The 25,679-nt window shown below is 41.2% G+C and overlaps 1 protein-coding gene across 1 annotated transcript in view; it reads right to left on the bottom strand.

Moving 5' to 3' along the window:
• Positions 1–17,492, bottom strand: part of SNX4 (sorting nexin 4) — a 32,724-nt gene extending 15,232 nt beyond the window's left edge. Inside the window, exons 1-6 of the mRNA XM_021526033.4 lie at positions 17,323–17,492; positions 16,219–16,334; positions 7,742–7,880; positions 7,515–7,664; positions 6,408–6,455; positions 2,329–2,384 (exon numbers count right to left, since the gene is read on the bottom strand). Coding sequence (XP_021381708.2) covers positions 2,329–2,384; positions 6,408–6,455; positions 7,515–7,664; positions 7,742–7,880; positions 16,219–16,334; positions 17,323–17,463 — 650 coding nt within the window. The 5' untranslated portion in view covers positions 17,464–17,492. The remainder of the gene's footprint in view (positions 1–2,328; positions 2,385–6,407; positions 6,456–7,514; positions 7,665–7,741; positions 7,881–16,218; positions 16,335–17,322) is intronic.
• Between the last annotated feature and the right edge of the window lie 8,187 nt (positions 17,493–25,679).

The following is a 25,679-nucleotide window of genomic DNA, read 5'->3' as shown; positions in this document are numbered from 1 at the left end:
AACTTGAGATACAAATGAAGAACTGATTAGGTCACATTGACGTAGAACACCAGCAGGTCTTTCAAAATAATCTTTTATGATTATGGCAAAGAAAAAGAGTTCCTTTACAGCAGACAGCGTTTCAGCGTAAGTTATTTACTTTGTGCATTTTACTCAGCAGTAATCCTTCTTGCATCAGGAGAGGCAGTGCCATTGTCCTGTTTTGTGAAGAAAGATACTACAAGAACAGAACTGTTCACTAAAAAACAAGCCACTTGTCTGAATAACCAAACAAAACCCACAGAGCTACTTTAAAAAAAAAAAAAAGGCCTTAGGAAAGGCTTTAGTATTTTCTAAAGAACTCTTCCACCAAAACCCAAAAGCTATGGTTTTGATTAAAGCTCAGAAAGAGAAAGAAAAGATGAGTGCCATGAGGCCAAATCAGAGATGCCTGCAGTAGATAGAAATTTACCTCTGAGTACCAGAATACCATATTTTTATCACCATTTAATTCCACCATTGAAACTACAAATTGCTTCCCACAGGAGAAGGTTTAGTTTCCAGTGTACATTTGAGCTCAAAGAGCAGCCTTGTTTCAGCTGCATGAAACTCCTCACATTGCCAAGCTGACGAGTGCAGCTCCATGGCAATCCCAACTGGGAGCTGCAGCTGCTCCTCACCTGAACCTCTCCTGGCCCAGGAGCCTGAAAGCCTACACTCCTCACAGCAGTCAAGTCACACCTTTTGTTTCAGCAAGGTGAGCTTGCTGAACCGCTTCACCAGCCAGGCACACAAAAGCACTAAAGGTAAAGCAGAGGGACCAGGCATCACATTCCAGGCAGCTCATGCACAAGTGTGCTGGGCAGAGCAAGGCACTGTGCCTCCTCTTAGAGCCAAGCATGCTACAGCAAAAGGCAAACAAACAACTTCTGCTCATGAGTTATTTATTAAACAATTTGTATCCCCAAGTGCAATTTGGAAGTTACATAGCTGGCAGAATACAACAGAAAACGTGTGCCATCTCTCAAGTGCTGTGAAGAATACCATGGCACACACACTGAGGACTGTTTTTGTTACAAGCCCTCTCCTCAATGTTTTCCTTGTATTAACCCTTTCCCTGCTTTTTAACAAACTACATCTCACAACAGCTTTGCTTTCTGAAATATTGTTACCTCAAAAGGTAATGCTCCTTAAACAGTCTTGCCGACCTGTGCCTACAGTCAGACTTCTGGCAGTTTACCTGCTGTGAGAGCAGGAAAAGATAACTCCTACTGGCCACAGAGGAGGATGACTGAGGATGAAGCATTCAAACAAGGGACCATTTTGACCTGCAGATACAGAGAATTGCTGTCTTCTGATCTCATTCCTGAATGTTATCCTTTGTAGCAAACCCTGGCTAAAAACTTCCTGGCTGCCACAAAAGGCCCTAAAAACAAACACAGTAAAAAAGGAGGGACAGGACTAATTCACAGGTTAAGTCTATTAAGAGGTTGAGAAAAGTATGTACCCTTTAACATCCTTAACACAATAACCACAGATTCTATGGAAGAGACAACAGAAAGCAGTCAGGAACAGGGGCTCTCCCCAGGGAGCATCTCCTGGTGCCACTGCTGGACAGCAAATGCACCCAGAAGTGCACTTTGCACAGGTCTCCACAGCCTGTGCATGGCAAACAGCAACATTTCCTGGCCCCATCAGTGCACACCGATGCTTCTAAACCACTGCAGAAGTAGGAATTCTCATTTTACCCTTCCCACACCACCAAGGGTGTGATGAACCTCCCACTATATGCACTGACAATTCTGAGCAGTTTTTCCATCCTGCAGATTGCTCTAGTGCCTGTCCCAGAGCTCTGTAAACTGCAACAGAGCTGAAGTGACCTCTGGACTTACAAAAGCATCTGTGAAAATTGGCAGCTTGGAAAGAACTATGAACTGCAACACCAGGGTGTGTGCATCCAGAGCTGTACACTAGCAGACTTTTGGAAAGACCTACTATCAATCTGTATTCTGTTCGTGCTTGGAAACATTTCTTGAAAACAAATATGAAGAGGTTCTTTTTCAGAGTCTGGTTTAGGGAATTTTTTGTCCCTTCGTTTTAGTCTAGCTAAAATGAAATACTCATTTTACATAAAGTGATGGAATTTTTCTGAATGCTTCCTGTTCTGGAGGCAGGATTTATCAAATATTTTCACACTACTTCTTTACTGGGCTCCTGTTAAGATTTGAAGTGCAGAAAGATAATTTTTCTTTTCTGAATTTATACTAAAGAGATAGAATATTCTGTCACCTGAAGTTATAGTTGTAACTGAAAAAGGGAAAGGGAGGGAAGAAGGATGTGGAATCTTACTTGTCTGGGTTTTTCACTCTGAATGTTGCATTAAGAGCTTTTAATCTGGAATCTGCCTGAAAAAGGGGAAAAAAAGCTTTGTTAATTTAATGCAATTAAATTTCAGTGACAAAAAAATCTCAGCCTTCTGGCAGCACCATTAAAAAAACATCCTGCCTTCATGGCATATAAGTCTTCAAACATTGAACAAGTTGACTCCAGCTGCCCTGAATGTCAGATATTTTTATTAAAAAGTCAAAAAACTACACTATTTTTGTGAATATGATGTAAACAGTAACCACTAAAATAAAGCTGGTATAATCCAAGTCCCACAGAAGTAGTCTCTTCTCAAAATGCTCCACAAATCATGGATTTAAGATACACAACCCCACATTCTTTTCAGATGAAGCAATTAGGTAATTTAAGACCATATGGATAGGCTATTTTATATTTCTCAAACCAAATAAAAACAGTGGTAGAGTGACCTCTATATGCTCTTTATTACCAGGAACAGTTCCCCAGTGAAATCAAAATCTTATATATGTTGTTCTCCTACTTTTTATGACTTGCTTTACAGAAAATATGTAATTTGTATATCAAAATAGAGCCCTTTTTAATGCAATGTTCTTCTCTATGGTAGAACATATATAAATCTCTACAGAGCAAAATTCATTAGCTAATTAAAAAGGTAATTGACTGCTTTAGTTTTTGAGATATTGGTTTATCAAGTTCTGCAGCAGTAGTATTGAACATTTGTAAGGAGACAGACGGGTTTTTTTTTTCCAATTTATTGAATATTAAACTATGCAATGAGTATTTATTCCTAATAAGACACCAACACACATGAGAGATCCCAGCTTCATCCCCGAGGTCCACATCACTACAACTCTTCATTCCTACAATGCATTTCATACTGAGCTCACTCAGGGCTCATCTATACCAAAGAAAAAAGCCAACTGTGGGTAAATGGCTGGAGTTTACTTTTGATCAAAACATCCTTCTCTTCAGTAAAAGGAAAATAAATCAGCACACCTTGCAAGGTATATAGATTTCCTATAGTATACTCCTTTAGCTAACAGGCTGTGTCACAGCTGCAAGCAGTAAGTTACTTCAGCAGTACTTGTTAGTGCTGGTATGTGACAAGAGTATTTTGTGCCCTGTTACACAGAACTCAGAGCTTGAAGAGGTATTTTGAATTTGTCAGTGAAGGGAACACAGTGTCCTCCCAAAACAAGAACATAGCCCATCCTTTAGGGGCCTTGTAATTGCACCTACAGATAAGACAGGCACTGTCTGAGACTGTTTCACCTCCCACTACACTGAGCAAAAGATACCCCATACACAGCCTAGAGAAAAGGAGGCTCAGAGGAATCTTACTGCTCTCCACAATTTCCTGAAAGGAGGTTGCAGTGAGGTGGAGGTTGGTCTCTTCTCCCACATAACAAGCAGTAGGACAAGAGAAACCTGGCTCAAGTTGCTTCAGGGAAGTTCAGATTCAATGCTAGGAAAAATTTCTTTACCAGAAGGATTGTCAGATATGGGATCAGGCTGCCCACAGAAGTGAAGGAGTCACCATCCCTTGATGTGTTTAAAAGATATGTTGATGTGGATTTTGATGTGGCGCTCGGGGACATGGTTTAGTGGTAGACTGGCAGCAGAGCCAGGTTAACTGTAGCTGTTCTTCCAATGACCAAACACCAAAACAAAGTATAATCCACAAGCTGAAAGGCAAGGGAACAAAACCCTCCAGACTAAGACTGACTGACATTGGGAGAAAGCAGGTTCATTGTCACCACTGCGTGTGACACTTCTCTAAAAATAACTTGCAAGTGGAAGACAAGGCAGCATGAGGAAGCATGTCCCAGATAGCACAAGGAACACAAAACACTGCAGGAGCTCCAAGTCCCAGCCTTTATGCTTATTCAGAACACTTCTGAGACTTGTATAGTCTTGGATCTTCACTGCCATACACCAACAAATCAATACACAAGCCAGTTATGTTTTGGGCTGTTCACACACACCTGCAGGTACCCCTCACACAACCTCTCACAGTACAAACACCACCTAGATACACTGACATTATCAGAGTCCTTCCCTCTGAGCAGCTATTTCCCAAAACCCTGTATTTCTGTTGAAACAGCAGGCATCAAAGCCATTTGAGTCTGTCAGGGCAGCAGGCACATAGAATAGCTTTACACTTAGAAAGGACAACTTCCTACCCTACAGTTACAGGCAAGTTTTTGTCTTTTGTCACAGGGACGCATGGTGCTCTGAAGGAAGAGTTCAGCAGGTCCATACAAGCACTGTCAAGGCAGGAAGCACACTCCTGACAATGCTCAACCATCTCAGTAGGGCTATTTCCTTTTTGCCATTTGCAGCACAGTAACTCTCACACACCACTTCTGAGCATTTACATCAGAGTTAGGCTTCTAGAGAAACATCTGTCCAGTCTTAAAATTGATTTAAGAGTGACATGCACAAGCATTTTAGAGATGAACCATCCACCAAATAAGGTACAGCTGAGGAGTTTTCAGAGTTAACGCCTACTATGATCCTATAATCATTTATGTAAACTAAAGAGAGATGGGAATTTTCCCTTTCCTACAGGAAGGGTTAAAATCCCAAGTGACAAATCCCTTAAATTAAAAATTCCTTAAAAAATAAGTGCTGGGGTTGAGAGGGAGGAAAGGCATGATTTAATGATACAGCTGACAGAATAAACAAAGTCTCCAACATCAGCTATAGCATGCTACACTACATTAATGCCTAATTTAAAGTTTAGCTAGAGAGTTCAAACCCTCTCAGACAAAAAACACATCCTGCTTAAATGCAGCAGAGGCAGCAGAAACATAAACAACTGGTCTAATTTGAGTCTAAAACATGCACTGAATAGAGGTTTTCCTTCCAGTGTAGTGCTAAATATTGAGAGTATATACTTCAGATGTAAAATAAAGGGAAGATTCTTTTTACCAGGCTTTTGAAAAAGTTATTTTTCTTTCCTAAGGAAACTGGAACTGTAAAAGGGAAAACATACACAATCAAATCTAGAGGGAAAACAAGACTTGCTAGTCTCTCATTTAATCTACAATGTGGTTTCAGGGAGGCAAATATTCTCAGCATTCTGCTACGAGTTTTCTTACATAAACACATCACTGTGTGTTCTCGTGAACACACCCTGCCAGTACAAACTTTCTGAACTCCTGTGAGTGTATGCAGCTTCAGAGGTTTACATTGTTTGCATTATGAACACTAGTAGTATGCAAACCCAACTGTGATGGAAGAGAATTATTGTCAACTTAAGTTATCAGCAATAAGTGTCAGTACCAAAACCCTTGGACACTGAGGATATGAGCACCAGGGATTTTGTTTAGCTGTCACTATTTAGAATAATTCTTCATAATCCACCTAGTTTTCAGTTGTGATTTCATGAGAGCAGATCACATTACAATGAAACAAAAAGCTCAGTATTTGTCCCCATATAGTAATTCTTCCAGACACAGCCCAGCAATCTATCAGCTTCTCGGATTCTTGACCTGTACAGACACACGACCTCAGACCATTTATTCCTGCAAGTCTTCCACCAGTTTACCCAGCCATGAACTTACTGATGTCAGTGAGGATAGTATTACTTCAAGACACACACTGTTAAACAGTTAAGGGGCACTAAATCCATCTGTCTTAGTCCCTTTCACCAACTGCTCCTTGCAAAGTCCTACAATTCAGATCTCTTTGCTTACCTTTTTTTGACACCTTGCACGTCTTACCAGACTAAATTTGACACCCACCTTTAAAAATGCTAAACTAAACAGAAAACACAAAAACTCACTGCTGTGGCCTCAAGTTCATTACTTTTAAAGCTTGTAAGGATTCTACATTACCCACAAAACTACACAGGCACATAACAAGCCTGCTAGAGAATTTAACTGCAATCCTACCCATCACATGCCAAGAACATCACTGTTTTTTGTAATAACAAGTATTCAGGAAGCAATGCTTTTAACTCATTCTTACAGCAAATATCTTTCATAAATAGCCTAAGGTTGTTTGCTGGAATATGTTTCTGTCACAGCAATCATGAGACAAACAATTACAGTAATTACCTTCAACTGAAATCCAGTCTCATTCACCATTTCTTTCCATCCACCTTCCTAAATATACAGGAGAAGAATGTTCAGTTAGTGATTTAAGAATACTGCAGCTTTTGCAAGTCTCTATGAGAACCTGTATCAAAGGAGCTTCTCCAGTATGCCTGGCTTCTGCCTCGGCTACTCTCCCCATGTCTTTTCAAGAATCTGGGTTAAGAATAACCAATCTTTATGCTGTGCTTACATACTAATCTCCCCCCAAAAATCCTCTTCTCAATTACCTCAATGTATCAGCTGGGAGCAGGAGCCACATTGCTTTGTCTAAAGAAGAGTAGCTAACATATTTTGCCACTGAGATTACCAGCATCTCCAAGGACCTTTGTATCTCAAGGCAGAGAGCATATAAATGACAACAGTTTGCACTGCACACCCCATCACCTGGCTCAGGTGTACTGCTGGTTTTCCACTGTTTTCAGCTCCCATACATCAGTCCACCCACATACTGTACCATGGCAAACATAGCTGTTCAGACCAGTATTTGGAAATCTCTCATCAAAGCACAGAAAAAAAAAGAACTACCCAACATCTCCTAAAGTTGAAAGCTGCAGAATGCAATGCTTAAGCTGACAACTGAACCACAACTTCTGTGACAATGTAATGTAGCAGTTTTGGGCCACAACACATGAATGGATGATCCAAACCACAAAGCTAAAGAAACCATGGATATCCAAAGAGTGAATTGGAAGCCAGTGCTGTCCCTGCAGTCAGCAGTATAGCATGGTAACTAGTTCAGCTTTAGTCCTGCAGAAGAGCTCCCAACCAACATGCATTAAGTTCCCAATAGGCTGTTACAAAGAGGTGGAAATTCTCTCTTAGGAGCCTTACAATTTCACTGAAAAAAAGTAATAGGGTAGATTAGAAGGGCAACTGTACTCAGTTGTACATTAGAAGAGACTGCTCTCAATAAGCTTTTAGCTGGACAAGCCTTTTCCACCTCAAGTTTATTCACATTGTCTTTCCTCCTGACACAGAACAAGTTCTGGGTCAATAAAAAAGATCAAAAGGATATTATCTTAATTAAATAATCACTAAATAATGAATTTAGAAATAACTTTACTATACCTGCATTAAAAATGCATAAAAGATTTTGTCTTGGCAAAGAACAGGATGCGAAGCCACACGTAACAAGAAGTTTTCCAGACCAATTCTTCTTCTTTCCACAAAATCTGGATCCATATTATCTGCTGATAGCTTATGCCAAACGAAGTCAGCCTAGTTAAATAGAAGAGTGTCAACAGAAAATTAAAAAACAAACAAAACAAAGCAAGCCACAGTTTCAGTTTCCTTACCCTTTTCTCTGGCAAAGGTGGAACAACAATATGTGGGTAGGTAACTGACAAATAATTCCTCAACAACTCAAATTCACTGTAACGTCGCCACAGGGACTCCACTGGGGCACATTGTCCCTCACTCTGGGACTCAACAGCTCTGAAAGATAAAGCAGCAAATTTGAACATTAGTGAGCTACTCCCTCAAAAACCATCAGTGCAATTAGACCAAAGGCCCCAAGTATAGTAGTGACTACTGCATGACTTGTCCATTATCTAAAGCAACCTTAATTAACTTCATGTCTACATACTTAATTCAAAAATATTTATAATTTCTGTCTGATAGCACTTGAATTTGCTAAGAACACAGGAAAAGTCAATGCACTTACACATCAAAAACAAACAGGTGGGTCACAATCAAGTAAAGAGACACATGTGGCTTAGTCCACACCCTTACAGAAATAGCCCTATTTCTCTTAGAACAGTGTTAGGTTCAAAGTTAGTAAAATTTCATGAGTATCTGAAGGATACAGAATATTGTAAGAAGAAATTTACTATTCAGTGGGAAAAGTCTTCAGAGGATAAAAATTGTCTTGCATAGAACAATTGATACAGTTGCAAATACAACTTTAAAAATATTAAGATATTTTAAAGGATATTTTTAGAAAAAGAGCAAATTTCAAAGTACTTCCAATTTTCTTTCTTTGTTCAAAGTGACATGTTTTTATATTTAAGGACTAAAAATGTAACAAACTAGCTAGAGCAAGCAGGTACAAAATTGATGTGTCTGAAAAATTTGTTGAAGACTTAAAACCAACATGACCTAGCAAGGTAATAAAGGATTTTATGTTACTATAAAAGGAGAAATCATTGAATATAGGATTGGAAAGTAATACAAATACTTGACAAGAAAAGTCATTTTTCATACAAGATATTCAAAGAAACTGAAATACTTTGTAATATAATAAAATAAGCATTGGGTAGCAACACTTCCAGCAGTTAGCACATGCCAGAATAAACAGAGAGAATTCACACAAGGCACTTAACAGAAAACAGTGATGCCTATATCAACTTTGTTTTTCCTTTAAGTGACTAACTAGCACACAAAGCACTGGCATCAACCTACATGGAACAGTACTGACTGCTGAATTTGGAAGGGACCTCTGCATGTCTGTGATCCAACTCCCTTGCTCAAAGCAGAATGTTCTGAGCCACATCCACTTGGGTTTTGAGTATCTCCAAGGACTGAGACTCTACCATCACACTGAGCAACCCACTCCCATGTTTGAATTTGTGGGCACTGCCTTTTGCCCTCTCTCAGCATCACAGGAGAAGTCTGACTCCATCTTCTTTATCTCTCCACCAGGTACTGATCCACAACTGCTAAAATCAGCTGTTTCTTTCACAGGCTGAACAATCTCATCTCTTTCAGCCTCTCCCTGCAGGTCAGACAATCCAAGCCCATAATCATCCTCACAGCCCTTTATTGGACTTGCTTCAGTAAGTCTACATCCTTCTGGGGCCACAGAATTCAGAACTGGGAACAATAAATTATGAACTACAAGTAGTCACTCATATGGTATTTAGTAGAAGAGAATGCTACATTATTTTTGCAGCAAAAGTCAGGCTTTACAGTTCTTGAATTCAAAAGAACTTTGTGAAGTTTTAAAACATCTAAGAAGCACAGAAATTATTGATAATTTTTAAGCTATTCTTAATCTACAAGGTCAGATTTCTAATGATCTCACTGAAAAAAACAATCACACTCTAAAGCTGCCCCAATTATTTGATACCTTTAAACAAAATACAAGGTGCCTCTATTTGTGAGCCCTCATTAGAGAGGAATAGTCTTGCAATATGCTTTGGTTTAGTTACATCTTAAGGTGGAATACTGTCATACAGAAGAATGCAAAAAATACTTTTTTAACTTAGTAATCTGCAAAAAGTTTTACATATCTACCCATGCCTTGGGGAAAGGGCATTCATTCCAGGTGACTGAATTTGTATGGAAAGAGAAACTTCACAATAAGAAGAAAAAATCATAAATTCACAGCATTCAATACAAACTGCTGCAGATGAAAACTATTTGAGAGTGACTCAAGAGGAAAAGGCAGTACACTACTGACAGCCACTATTCACACTGCCATCATCCCACAGAATTCTCCCCTATTAGAATATTTAAATTCAGTGAAGCTGCACCAGCAAATACTGAGTTCTGAAGAGGGTAAGCTCAGCCTAGCCTGGACTGACAGGCTGTGCAGCATTCCTCCCTACACTAACTGCTGCACCATTCAAATATTAGAAGAACACTTCAGCTCAAAGCAGGTATCTAGTGATTGAACTATTGATGAGTAAGAGGTAAATTTGATTAGACAAGGAATTGAGCTACTGTGCCTCAAAAGATTAATTGTTTAGTCAAGAGCTGAAGGCACAAACATTGCATTCCTAGTGGAACAACTCCCAGCAGGGTTTGGTAAACAATCTGGCCATTCAAGACACTCATATAAAAGTACTTCAGAATTACAAGTCCTTTGTATCTTCAGCTTCAGTAGCCTACCAACCAGCTGCACTGACTTACAACATGGGATTCAAGACTTCCACATGGGTTATTGTCAACCCTTAAGAAAGGCTGCTACCATCAATACATGATAGTATTATGGGGACCCTACCTGAGAACAGGCTGCACAAGCAAGCATAAATAGGGAGATAAAAAAAACATGGGTCAGGACTGCCCTGAGAACCCAGCTATATCCCAGGGGGACACATCTGTGCTGCAGGTACAGATGCTGCTGTGCCAGCCTTCTGTCAGGAGTATGGTCCATCTCTATAAGCATCTAAATCATGCTTATAATGCTCCATAATTGTTTTGCAGAGTTAATTAGAAAGTAGGAGCAGCAAAGGCCATGCTGATCCTTAATTATGGGGGAAAAAAAACCAAAACAAACCCTTTCTGAACATGCCTGCTTATCAGCTTTGTATTTGCTACAATTAATAAGAGGTCATCAATTATTTGAAAAAAACCATAGTATTAACATCTCAGTCCACATACATTAAGCAGAAAACAAAATATTAATAAAAAATTTTAAAAGGTATTTGGGAGCATAACACTTCAACAAGAAAGGACCACAGCTTTATAGAGAAGCCTAGTCCTACATCAGCACAAATAACTACCTTGTTACTTGAAGTTTTATGCCCACAAAGGTCCTCAAGAACTCCAGGAGGAAGGAAGCAGACTGCCAGACCAGTTCATACCACTCACTGCATCTACCCTGCCCACAGTGAAGGCACTAAGGAAGTTTACTACATCCAAAGCTTACTGTCAATTTATTCTGATAAAGCAGATCTGTGCACAACAGCTTAGCTTCCCCCAGTCTCAGTTAATCAAGCTTTACAACCCTTGTGAGGGACACAAAAACCTCACACTATACCCTGAAGAAAAAGATTAAATTACTACCAGAGAATCTTGAAGGTCAAACCTGCCTGTGTAGTTAATTCTTTCTTAACTAGACAGTATCTGATACAACCACCTCACCATAGAGTGTATTAATCAGCCTGACATTATTCTCATCTCAGATCATACTTGTTTCCTTTATTCTAACATGCATTTATTCTCAGTGTCTCAGGAGTGCAAACACTGCCTTTTACGGCTGCTTTTATCTTCATCAGGAGAGCACCTATATAGCACCTAACAAAGAAGCCAGGCTTCTTTAATTAATTGATTTGAATACATTTATGACATTTTGTAATTATTAGTATCAGTTGTACCCCCCAAACTTACATCCAGGATTAGAGTAACCCCCAGGCTGTGCTCGCTAAAGCACACAATGCTGCAGAGTTGGGTAAAGGAGGGGAGCAGCAAAGCTCTTTGCAAAGCTGTGGTGGGAAAGCAGTGCACAGCCTGCAGTTAGGAGCCAGTGTCAGCACCATGGCCTTTTAAATGAGCTAATAAGAGTTGGAAATAGCATGGATGGATTTAGGACAGGCAACAAAGATGAGAGAATTTTTTTTTTTTTAATCACACCAAAAATGTCTCTGCCTGGTTATATATGAGGTCATAAAATATCACCAATTACAAGAGCATTTCCTCCCCAGGAACACCATTTCAGAAAGGAAGTAGAAATCCACAAAGGTACTCATTAGACTTAATACCTTCACTACCATCCAGCTTTTTAGACCACGTTATGAACTTCCCCATTACATGCAAGTATTGCAGACCAATCTTAATTAAGATTATAATCACTTGTTGACATTCAGTCAAACTTCTCAATTTGTTTTGGTTCTAAAAACACAATATAATACTTGTACAGTCTTCAGGCAGGAAAACCATATGTTTCTCCTTTAAGTACACTTTTAACAATGCAAGTTATTCATCGCACAAACCAACCTGCCTGAAAAAATTAAAAAGACAAAATTGAAACCTTCAGCTTTTATGTTTATAACTGATGTTATCATAACCAATTCAAAGATTACATTACTCCATGTCTCATTTATTTGCCTTAATTCAAAGTGTCAATGTGAAAACTTTAGTCCATCTAATTAACCTCTTCTCACTTCCCATTTAAAACTAATTATCTTAAACGAGGCATTAAATAATTCTGAATGCAATAAAAGATGAATGGCTGTGAAGTACTAAATCATACAAGGAAATACACAGGTTTATTTCCTTGTAAAAGCAATCATCTCTTCAATGGCAGAAGCAGTAACTCCGATTGCAACCTCTGACCTTCCAGTGTATCAGAAGTGACACTTCCACTCCCTGTAGTGGGCAAGGTTCACTCCCTGTGCAAAGGAACACCATTTTAGAGGGATGGGCAACTTTTTCCAACAGCTGGTTAGAAATAGTCTCTGTATTCAGGCCTCTCAGACAGCTAATGATTAATAATTACTCTTCTACCTGGCAAGCTGTATGACAAGGAAGCATTTCTCTTGCCAGAAGATTTTTCAGAGCCAGGTGATTATTTGGGTTTTTTATACTGTCACACAGTTTACTGTATTTAACTAAAACATACATTTGTCAGGAAGATTAATGATTCATAGTATTTATCAGGTAAAAATCAAAAGAAAACTAAGTTTTAAAATCCTCTTTCTTCTTTCACTTCCCAACCTCACCTCCCTGTTTATTTAGACTTTTCCCCTCATACCTTCTTTAGAGTACTTTGGACAAGTCTTCCTGACTACCATTGGCCAAAATCTGCTCTTTACTGCTCTATCAGAAGACAACATTCCTCTGTGGGCATTCCTCCTCTTCTCAGGAAACCCATGCCTGGGCTTTTCACCTAGCCCAGTGTGAAACAGGAAACTTTGAGAAGGATACTAAACAAAACATAACAAAGGAGAAAGTCCTGAAATCCCACAATGCAGCACTGCTATCATTGAACTGTGGCCTGGCCAGCTACCAATTTCCAAGTCCATTTCTCTCACAGAAACTTTCTTTAGAAGTTCTCACTCTTTAGATGGGCAATCCAAGGTCTTAAAAGAGGAGGTAACACTCATATCACAATTTGACTAGTGAAAAACTTTCCAAATACTGAAACCAGAAATAAGACTAGTAACTTCCCAGCCATTCTGTATGAGTAAAAAGGAAATAAAACGAACCCCCTTGTCATATAACTGCAAGAGAAAGTGAAGACTAGTAGGGCTGGAAACCAGGGATCCTGCTATTAAGTGGTCACATAGCAGGCTGCACAAACTTGTGCTTTTTCCTCAAGCCACATTTAAAATAGAACAAAAAAAAAAAAAAAAATACATGCTAGTCATCATACTGTTTGATTGGGAAGGGCAGGATAGAAAACTTATAGTCAGCAGGGATGAAAGGAAAGTGAACCAAATGGAAGTGTCCTACTACTACAGAAGAAATAGTTTACTTTAAAGGAGACCCAGAAAAAAAAGGCATTCCCTGTATGTCCTATAATTTAAAAAGCAACACCACAGAGTTCTTCAGAGGTGCTCTGCATTCTGATTAACTTTCAGCTCTGTCATAGAAATAACAAGTACAAAGCCAGGAGTCAGACTCAAGGGTTTATTCTACCTGAGTTCTTGTAGTTTCATGCAGACTCTGCTATAAAACACAGCTGCCTAAAATTCCAACAAGCAAGTCTGGATTTAAGTAAGGTCCTGGATATTTGCTACTTCCCTTATAGAAAGCAAGTGGTAGGCCAAGCATATCTCAAGAAGGAATATTTAGCTGCACATCTTAAGAATATGTACTTGCCTTAATGCCATTTCCCACAAATAGGTAGAAGTGACCTCTGTTCTCACAGGGAGAATATAAAAATTTATTTATTTTTAAATAACTGCATAGTTTAACAGAAGCTGTGAAACAAACTGACATTATGACTAATTGAATGGAAATAGCTCATCATAAAAAAATCAAATTAGCTAATGCAGAAAGGTCTAAAGCAAGAAGATGTTTTCAGGAAGATCAACCCTTGGAATTTGTTGACACTCTGCAGTCTACAGCAATGGAGCTTGCTTTGTCTCAAAGAAATGTATCTACTTCAAAGTATAATATCACACAAATAAAAACCAACAAAAGTCACACAAAAATGTGAGTACAGTAATATATTTTTTAATTTAAAAACTAAGTAAGACCATCAGCTGCATTTTGAAAACATTTTCACCGGCAGCAGTGAAACTTGCGTGTTAAAGGCTTATGCACGCAGCTCCTGTTCTATAACAAATATACCATGGTCATAATTGTATCCATCTTGTGTCTCTTATTCACCCAGATAGAATTCCTAAATTCAAACTGAAATTAAATCCTAGATAGCAGTAATGGCAGAACCCCAGTTCACATAAACATAATGCAACTATTATTAAGTGGTCTTCCCTTTATATTACTATAAACAGTTTTATTCTTCAGCTACAAAATATCTTATTACCCAGACAAATTACTGTGAAGCCCACCAACAGCTACAGGCTCAGCGGGAAGCACATTTAATAGCCACCAATTATATTTATGCAAGAAGTTTTGCCTTCTCAGCAAAAGGAATAGAGAACCTATTTTATTAGAGATGTGACAAACACACATTTTCATTTGCTCTGTGACAAACATGTAATTGGTCTCGGTATTTGCTGACCACGGAGTAAAATAAATCTTAATGAAAGAACACAATCTGGCCAGCAAAGTACAGTTTTGCCACTATGAAAGAACAACTGGGAAAGACCAGCGGGAGCAACTCTAAAGTAATGCAAGGATGACTGGAAAAGGAGATGCAGTCAGCATGTTCTAGGGCTGCATAAATCTGCCCCCAGAGTATACTTCATATCACAGACCCAAATGATTCCAATTTTCTTCTCTTTTCCTTCAGAAATATCATTACAATAAAAACAGCACTACTTACAAGAGAAGGTGTGATCTTTAATATCAATACACTGTAAAACTATTTTTAAGCATCTGAACAACTGTCAAAGAGATACAATATTTGAAAAATGTATGTCTATTTTGGATTTTGTTCTTTAAGTTTAGCAAAAATATAGCAAACTCATCCCAACAGGCCTGCAGTCAGTGTAACTGGTGTGTCCATCAGCTAAACAAGCTAAGAAGCCTTTTAACCAGCAGATAGAAGGCTTATGTGACAGTATTACAATTTGAACTCTTCAGAGCCTTTGCAAAATACAACTTCTTTGTTTCAGAAAGTTTTCTTTAAACAGCAGATAATTCCAAAGGCAAGGCCCTAAGGTTAAAATTAGTAATATAAAGAAGAGTTAAACAAAACTCGTAATAAAGTCTAATTTTGAAATTCTTGTTTCAGCTGAGTAACGTGATCCCACATAACTGGAGTCATCTGTTACTGTTTGGGAAGTAAGTGTAAGTTAGAAGATATTTTAAAGCTTTGCTCACTACTCAATACTTGAAATTTTGTGTTTGTGGTACTGAGAGTGTTTATCATACCCAGTAGTATTAATCTTGTCAACATGAGAAGATTAAGAGCAATAAGGGCCCCAGTGAAAGTTCAAACTAGAATGAAGAAAGGAAATAGTTAACTAACTCTAACACTTAAACCATCTACAAGGAATATGTGGCAATCAGACACTTCAAATATAAGCTGAGCAATAAATTTTGACCACATGACATAAGTCAGGAGACTTCTCTTTTTCACCATCTCAAGCAAGCCTAATGTTACTTTAGACCTCTCTCACATCCAATCTCACAAATACGTGAATAAATTTGTCCAACTTATGTCCAAGAAATAACCAAGCAGTTGCTGGCATCATTTTAATGCACCAACTTTCAAACACACATTTTTCCACCTAGCTCCAAATGAAGAATTACAGTACACAGTTATGCAAAACCAGCACTAGTACTGAACTGGAGATCAGCTGCCAAATTTTCACAGGAAAAGATCCTCCAGAGTGGGTTGATAACCACATAACAAAGCACAAAACAGCTAAATCTTCTCATCAACTGCACCTGATTATTTTTAGGGGTGGAAGGAGGGAAAATCTGTTTAGAATGCACATCCATGTACACTTGAGACTGAGCTCTCATCACCCACCTAGTCTCAATGAGGTAAGCAGTGTATGTTTCTTGTATGTTCATGGCATTCCTCCCAGTCCGTTTTTCAGCTTCTGAAACCGTGATTTCCATTTTCTTTGCCAAACAGTCTTCCATCTTTTTAGAAGAGGAAAATAAAGATTCATGTAACATTAACCACACAAGGCAAAGGCTACTAACCTTGCCTCCCCTTCTCCCACACCACATTTGTTCAAATAAGACAAGTCTCTGTGGGATAAAGGCTTTGACAGGGCTTTGCTTTATACCTATGTTCTGTATCACATTTTCAAGTGAAAACTGGAAATCTGCTTTACGGGAAAAACAGAAAAGTCAACAAACTGACAACTTCAGGTACCAGAAACCACCCTGAGCCAGGACGATACAGAAACGAGAAATATTTTTCTTTACCGGTAACAAAGTAACCTTTTTTAAAAAACAAACACGCTAACACCAGTATTTTCTATCCAAACACTTCCCAACTACCAGCGAGTTCCTCTTCAGGACACCCGGGACACATGTAGCCACCTTTCCCCTTTCACAGGAAACAGAATATATCCGGCCCAAGATGTTTTTCTTTTAATCTCTCAAAGGAGGATCGTTATCTTTTTTACACGCTGGCCGCCAGAAATCAGTAAGGACCACACGCCCACTATGGAAGGGCAGAGCCGCACTGAGCAGGGAGGGGGAGTCACTTGTGAAATTAAGGGGGGAGGGGGTGACAAAAACATAATTGATAATAATAAACAATAATCTGACACTAGGGACGAGGGCAGAGGGTGAACAAAGCTCTCTCACAGCGGCCCGGACGGGGGGCAAGGAGAGCCCCGCAGCTCTGGGGGTCACGCTGCACAGCCCTGCCCCGCGCTCCGCCGAGCAGGGCCCTGCCCCGGGAGCGAAGGAAGGCTCGGCACACCTGTAGCCCCTTCCCGCCGCGGCGGGCAGCGCGGAGCGAGCGCCCGCTCCCCGCGCCCCGCCGCCCTCCCCGCCCGGCCCGGGCAGCGCGCTCAGGAAAGCCCGGTGCTCGCCCGGCGGAGCAGGCCGAGAGCCGGCGAGGGAGGGAGCGAGGGGGACGCTGCCCCTCCGCCACCGCCCTCCGCACCCTCACCGCGGCCGAGGGCTGCTCCGGGGCCGGCAGGGCGCCGTCCTCTTCTTCCTCCTCTTCTTCCTCTTCTTCCTCCTCCTCTTCCTCCTCCTCTTCCTCCTCCTCCGGGCGGCTGCCGCTGGGCTCGGGCTCGGCGCTCTCCATGGGGCTCGGGGGCTCGGCCGCGGCGCTCCGCGCAGGCGCCGAGCCGGGCTCCGGGCGAGCCCGCGGCCGGGCCGAGGGCCGGGCCGGGCCGGGCCGGGGTGTGTCCCGGGCTGCGTCCCGGGCTGCGGGCGGGGGCCGGCCCGGCCCGGCCCGGCCCGTGGGGAGGCTCGATGCGGGGGTGCCGAGGGCGTCCTGCCCGCCCTGGTGCCCAGCAGGGGCTCGTTCGTGCCCCTGTGCGCGGCCACCCCTCGCTGTCACCGTGCTCCGCTCGCCCACTGGCAGCCTTGAGCCTCCTGCCCCTGTCCGGGACAAAGCTTCCCCCGGCCCCTCACCCGCACTCTTACTCAAACAGTAAATGTTTATTTCTAAAATTTGCTTGTTGTCGTTGTTCCCCTCTTAGTTCTCAGGTCACCGGAGAGTTTCTCGTGCCATGCTTCGCACACCTTGTTTTTTGGTTGGGTGGCTGGGGTTTTTTTGACACCCTATGTTGTTATAGCAAATAACACATCTTAAACAAAAATTAAATTCTACTTTCTCATCTTTCATCTCTAGCAAGATTTGTCACTTTCCTTTATTGAGTCTCTTTCAGCAGCCATTAACTTTCCCACAGGATGTTTGCTAGCGTTCGGCAGCTCGGGTTGTTTTTTAAAGCCCACCAGCCTGTTCCTCCCCACTCACTCCTCCAGCAGTAGTGAAGCACTCGGTCGTGCTGTGTTCCTTTGGGCTCGCCCTCCTGGCTGCCAGCCTTTTCCATCAGCTCCCTGACAGCCGTGGCTGGACGTGCAGAGGTGCTTTTTCCAGCCCACCATCTCTGCTGAGGAACACCCGAGGATGTCCCATCCTGCCCCTCTTCCTCAGGAGGAATTGGAATAGGTAAAATCTGCCAAGTTCAGCTCTGGGGTAGCCTCTGACGTTATTTAATTAAAACCCCCAGCCATCACATCTCTTCTCAGCGAACAGGAACAAACCTCCCTGTGCATTTCTCTCAGTCTTTTTGGAGAGACATTCACGAAGTCCACCCTTCAGCCCCTAGCAACCATCACACACTGCAGATTTATCCATACATACATATTCACTATTGGGTTTATTCCCTCATGATCCCATGGTGCCTTCACAGTCCCTGTGGGACTGGCAAACTGGAAGAAGATGCTGTTCCTATTCATTTCTCATACTCCAAATACCATTTTGGACACTCAAGAACAGTGTCATTGTTCCCTGGTTTACATGTCACATCAACCCTTGAGATTTCCCATTCTTGCACCAGTTCATGCCCTTTGATTCAGGCACTATATTCTTTATTATTCTTATGTAGCTTTTTTTCCTTTTCCTACTCTTTTCAAACCCAGGTTAAAGGCCACTTTGGGGGATTATAGAGTTGATATTATGGGTTTCTTTGCTTTGCTTATTTCTGCTTTGTGTAGGAAATGGGGGTTTTGTAGTGTTGACCAGAGATGAATTTGCATACATTTTTCATCCAAAAATTAATCTTTTTCTTTCAACAACAATTAAAATAAATCCCAAAATCCCCTTTGAAGACTCCATGAATTAATATTTGGCGTCTGGTTTCTATTCTGTTGTCTTCAATGTTTATGCAACTTTTTCCTCAGATTGTTTGAACTGATACCTCAAGCTATCCTTTCCCACCCCTCCACCACTGTAGCTGTATGGAGTTTCCCAAGCTTTTTCCACAAAAGGCTTTCCTAAAACAAAAGTTTTTTTACAAGTATGTGAACTGTGATTTGTCCTCTGAATAGGACTGATTTAAGATTTGTTTTCTAAACCCAAGGTCCAGTTCAGATGTAAAAGCACGATTGCATGTTGTAAGACACAGTCTGTTTTTCATTAAGCTATGGTTTTCTTATGTTTACTCAAGATGTACATCACGATACATACCTTGTATCAATTACACTTGCATTTGCAGCATGTGCATACTGAAATTTTTCTGATCCCTATCAGTTATATAATGGAAATATTTATGTGATACTCATGCAGGATATCATACTTTGTACTAAATATTTTTAGTATGGAAACAACATTATCAATAGAGTACAGTAATATATTGTAGGTCTAATATTCTATGATTTCAAAAACTATTTTCACCTTTGAATTTTCTTCATACACTAAAAGATGTGGAGAAGAGTTAAAATGTTACATATATAGGATAAGGGTAGTGATAGAAGTGCCTAAGTCAAGATGACTGTGAGCCTGGGTAGCCCTCACGTACATTACAGCTTGGAGAGTTCAGAGGAGAGTGAGATGTCTTGAAAAAACCAATGTGCAATGGAGAGATCTTCCATAACACCAAAGTCTCCAGCAAAGTCTTTTTCCTGAGCCATATTTCCTTACCTCAATCTGCAAAGTAGGATAACAGTATTTTCTCACAGCACAGTGCTGCTCTCAGGAGAACTTCCAGGATTTGTGCTACTTCGGTCAAAATAAGCTGTTGTGCTTCCCCCCTAACTAGGCACAACCATTCATGCACCCAGGGTCCCCCTGGATCCCCTCTTGTCAGGATGTGAGTCCAATCTCCTGCAGGTCAATCCAGCCAGGACACTCTCCTGCTCTTCAGCATCTTCACTAGGCAGCATGTCCCTTGTTCTTCAACTAAAAGAAGGCAAATTCTACTCAACTTCCTGCCTAAAAGTCCCTTCAGTCTCTGAAAGTGCCCTGACTCCCATTAGAGTGTCTGGAAAACAGGGAACTCCATCTTTTCTACTCTGTAAATCTATTTGTTTTAACCCTACTATTAAACTGGATAAACTGCTTTTTGATGGAAGAAAGCTAAGCAAGGTATATTACCTTATACACTGGCTTCCTGGTGTTTTTTTGTAATGTTATGCCTTCTTATTGGATCTTTCAACAGCCTGTGTTGCTCTAGTAAACAACACACCTTAAAAAAAAAAGCCATATTAATGGGAAATATTTCAGATATTTTCCCCTTTGTCACAATGTTATTTATCAGTATCTTCATTTCAAGTTCCTCATCTTTCAACTTCTTAGAAGTAATTAGATTTAATAGATAATAAAACCACTAATAACAACCATCATGTTACTGAGAACCAGAATGAAAACACCTAAAGCAGTGGCTCTGCTTTGCATCTATCCTGCAACACCCACAGCCTTTCAGTAACCACAGGAAGAGAGAGTAAACCAGCCAATATTCCTGCTGACTGTGTATCCTGTGCAGGACCTGGCTGTGCCAGTGCTCAAAAGCAGGGAGGTTCAGCACAGATTGGATTCATGGAGCAACACCCTGGAGCTGAGAACACACCATCCACACCACACATATTTTAGCTGATAACTTTTAGGGTGCCTCTAGCCCACTCCCAGGGACTGGCCATCCTTCACAGCTTCCAGTTTAGCTGCTATTGAAAAAAACAAACCCCATGTGTGCCTGCCTTAAGACTGCCTTGTAACACAAGCCAAAGCAGGAAGGCCAGGAGTTTCTCTTCAAAAGCACATTCCTGATCCATGGTTCAGGCTCCTGGATCCTATCACAGTTTCACTACCAGTAATAATAATACAAAGATCATGAGTCAGGCTGTCAAACTGCTCCTACTTCCCTCTACAGAGTAATTCCTCCAGAACTGAAGGTATTTTCTCTCCAGAGGTGTCCGGCAGCCGAAGTGGTGCCAGGTTGTGCTGCTGGTCTCCAAAGGCTGATCCCCACTGATGACCCTGGCAGCTGTCTCTGTGTGATGTCCTTGGTGTGTGATGGATGCAGCAGAAAACAGTGCTTGGTTGGGATCCCCAAGAAAATACAGAAGAGGAATTAATGTCAAGGAACTGTCAGTAAAATGCATGAGTAGCTGCTTCATCATGGCAGAGTGCAGGCAGAAAAGTAGGTGAGTTCAGGCTCCTCATAGACATATTTCTACCATCTAAATATGTGAGTGAAATGAGTACTAAGGTGTAGGAAAATCAGCATTTTGTTAATTTTCCAGAGAAAGAGTGGAAAAGAGATATGGGTGACTTTTGGGGTGGGGAAAAATCATTCCATTTCACTCAGTCTGAAATTGGTAGTAGTGGGTTTCATTCCTTTCAGCAACAGCATATCTCGGTCCACAAATAAAAACAAGAAAACCAAAACTAATCCACATTTTTTAAAGAATCTGTACAAACACATCAACAGTATGAATGAAAATGTATTGAAAGTGGCTTCAAAAGCAGCTCAAAGTAAGCCATGAGAAAACTTCAAAGAAAGAAAGCCAGATAATGACAGAACTGAAGAGAAAAAAAACAACAAGCCAACTCAATAACATTGAAAATGGTACAGAGAGATAGACCTCTACTTAATCTTGGTACAGCTCAGTCAAGGAAGCTGTTACACACAGTCTGTGAGAAGTTAGAACTTAGGCCAGTGTATCTGGACTATGCAAAGACTCCAATGAAAGTCAGGCATCACTTAGAAAATGCAATTGTCCTGTGTGGCTACCAAAATGAGCATTAGCTGAGAGGCTGGAGCACAGGGAAGTTGGCAGGGCTAAGGAGAAGGGGTTGTGGCAAAGCAGACAAGGCCACCTGTGTGAAAGGAGGGATGGCTGTGTCCCTCAGGGTGCAGTGCTGGCTTTGATTGACTCCTCGTGCCATCAGATCTTCAAAGGTTACCACACCACTGCTGGGACAAGCTGTAGGAAGGGAATGGAAAATGTCAAAAATCATCATGGTATTTCTCCTTAGGTGTTAGCAGGGACCTCAAGCCATGGCACCACATCCAAGATCTCAAACATCAAAACCCTGTGAAACTGAGACAGTGCAAGGTAATGAGAACTTTTCCCAGAGACTGATGGGCACCCTCAGTGCCACCAGGCAATGACATTTGAATTTAGTGGGTGCTCCCAGGACTGGAGCCAGTGTCCTTGTGAATGCAGGGTGGGGACAGCGGCTGGATTGGATCCACACTGCAAGCGAACATCTTTCTCAGGCAACTGCTGCTGATGGCACAGGGAAAGCAAGGTCGTGCTCATAAGATGCAGAAGTGATGACATTTCTGGGGTTTAATTAACTGCCAGGACAACTTGGGGGTAGTACAATATGAGCACACAACATAAAAACAAATCCATACTCGTGGATTTGTGCCCATTAGTAGAAGCTAAATCCTGATCCTATCAGCTAGATATTTTCTTTAGATCTGTCTTTTAATACTTCAAAGTATAAAGCAAATTTTCCTAACAGGACAGACACTCATGGACCTCATCTGAAGCCCGACATCACTGTTGATATAAACAGATTTAAAAAGAGCAATGCAGATGCAATAGGTATTAGTCCAGTTGTGTAATGTGCAGGCAATCAAGAGGGCCAGAAGGATATATCCTGATTGCATAAGTGAACCTAACACCTTTTGTTGCAGTCAGTCACTTTAAACCCTGTACCCTGCTAGGACCTCTGGGGCCTGGAAAGCATGGAGGAGGTCCAGAGAAGCTCAGGAGCATTGGTCCTTACATTAGCATGGCTACACACTTCCCTTCTGTCTCCCCCTTCACACTCCCTGTCACAAGAAGGTGTTCTTCACCCCTGGGAATAATAACAGGTTTGACTCACCAGGGCCTGACACACGTCCACCATGAGGTTACCCTGTGCAGGGGGCTTTAGTGCTCATGTTGGGAGCTTCAAATCTGTTGCTTGATTGCTGAGCCTTGCCTCCCAGGCTGTTTGGAACCCTCCTTTAAACATATGCTATATTGTTTCAGGTGTCCAAGGTTTTATTTTACTTCTCTAGTAAATATCTTCCAGCTCCTAAATGAGAACTTTGGGAAAACTGCTCCCACAATGCAACTTAAAAATCACCCTGCAGAGACCTTATGTTCCTCAGCTTAAATCCAGCCTTCAGTGTGTCTTGAGTTATGAGGCTGTCCAGACCACTAATAGAGGAGCAGGGGAATTTACACCAAAAGGAATAAACAAGCCAACAATAAAAATAACCATTTATCTCTTCTTCCTCCCCAGTGTCTTACTCAAAAGGTCACTGTGTTCTTTCATGGAAGCAAAGCTCTATAATGTGAGTTTAGGCACTTTAGGCTAAACCCCAGAGTACTCATTTCCCCCAAGAAACTTTGGTGCATTTTCAGTTAGATTTTTTTTCCCTTAGATAAGGTCTAAGAAATAACCAGGTTCTCCAGAACAGAGCTGGTAGTCAGGCCAGTGGGGCACATGCTGAGGGGCTCCCCAGTAGACTTGGGGTGACGTATGGCAAAGTGCCAGCCTCGCTTCCCTCCTCTTCTTCAGATGAGATTTGCTTGCAATAGCCTCAGCTCAGTGGACTAAAAATGGAGGTTACAGGAGGGTACATATAGCTCCCTGCAATCTTACACAAGGGCTGAACAGACAGGTAGCTGGCAGTGCCCAGTTTAGGAAAGCAAACCTCTGCCCAAATCATCATGGCAGCTTGTTTTGCCAAGCAGAAATTCTAACACCATCTAAAAATATGCATAACTGTTTAGGAAGAGCAGGACATGCATTGCTCCCCAAAATTTTTCTCTTGCAGAGCTTTCTGTAGATATCCAACTGCCTTGTAAAGATGTCATTGCATGGGACAGCTACTGCCATTGCTCTCATTTCAGTGAAATCTGGCCCCAAGTCTCTCCCTAAGATTGTCTGCAAACAGGACAAAGTGTTTTATAGGGTTCAGTTTGGCTCAGAAGTTGTTTGGGATTGCCTGGAATTTTGGTAAATGCAGATCCTGCAGCTCAGGGTCCCTGGCTGCAGTGACATTGGGCAGGAGTCCTGCTGTCTTCCCAGGTTCTGCTGCTAGGAAAAATAATACCCCATGCTTCTCCTGCACTTCCAAATCCTACAGCAATTTTTGTCAATGTCCACCATTGTTTAAAGCCCCTCTGGACTCCTGCTGGGGACATCATTTCTCTCCAAGTTTCATAGGCAGCAGGGGTTTCTTCCTGATTTTAAAGGGGGCTCCCATGGATCATGAAAAACCTGTGATGTTGCTAACACAAGCCTTATCCTGTTGTCCTGTAACACACACAAGAGTTCACATCTGAAAATCCAACTGGCAGTCTGAGAAACCTATGGGCATTGTGAAATGCTCTGAATCTGAGAGAGACTTGGCAGGTCACCCCAGGAGATCACTGTGAGCAAAGCAGTTCCAGTATGAGCAGTTCCAATATGTTTGTTGGAAAACAATGTCTTTCTGAAAGCTTGCTGAATATCTGCTCGTTCTTAGTCCTCAGAGGCCATATTTGACCTGTGGTAGCTTGGACCAGGGACATGCAGGCATTTCCCCAAGAGGTCAGGCTGAGCTGACTTGGGTCTGGGCACCCTGGAGCAAGTCAGAGCAGACCAAGAAACCTCTGCAGAGGCATGTCTGTGTCACCATGGCACAGGAGAACACTTTATGTTCATCAGCTGTGCCTGTACCACAGCTAACATCTCCTCTTTTTCCTTTTTAAACACAGAAGAAGGGAAAAGAGATATCATTATTTAACACACTAACAGAATCTTTTATATAAAATTTACAAAACAAGTGGGTGCAAGTTATCAGCAAGATGGATACAAAGAAAGGGCCTTCAAGTCCAATGGAGGAAAACATTCACCATAATGAATACACACACAATAGGTACACCACCTATCCATCTCAAATTGATTAGTGAACCAAAAAATTAATTGTAAAATGGGTAAATAAAAAGCTGGAGATTCACTGAATTAGAATACAGTGTATGCATTAAAATCACTCAGTGTATTTTCAGTAACTACAAAATATTATCTTATTTTTTGCCTGCAAAAAGCCTTAATAACAACATCTCTTTGCCACTCTCAAATACATTGATCTGAAGGATTGGGGTCAATCATAGGGCAAGAGTTTGAGGACTTTACTCCTCCTTTTACCACTGATCGATTGTGTTAACAACCAAGGCAAGTCAGAATTCTGATACATTTCACAGTTTCCCTTTTTTAAGTGGGATAATATTTCTTACTAGTTTTTGCAGAGCAGTCAGAGATCTTGGGCAGAAAGCAGATATTTAAATGCCCTATGTTATTATTTTAGGCCCTGATTCAGGAAAACATATATCTTTAAATCCTGCTGCTTTAATGGGTCGCAAGCACCTATTTTAGGCTAAGCTCACATTGATGTGGTCTTTCTGAAAAAGCTGCCCTAAAACTTTTAATTATCCCTATTATAAATATAGCCCATTGAAGCTTATTTAAAAAGATAATTTCTAAAATAGGGGGGGAAAGTAGTGAATTAATGGCAGCTCAGAGTA

Source organism: Lonchura striata, chromosome 7 (assembly GCF_050655825.1).
Source record: "Lonchura striata isolate lonStrDom1 chromosome 7, ASM5065582v1, whole genome shotgun sequence".
NCBI lineage: Eukaryota > Metazoa > Chordata > Aves > Passeriformes > Estrildidae > Lonchura > Lonchura striata.
Note: the sequence above shows the minus strand (reverse complement) of the source record. Positions and strands in the feature narration are given on the sequence as shown.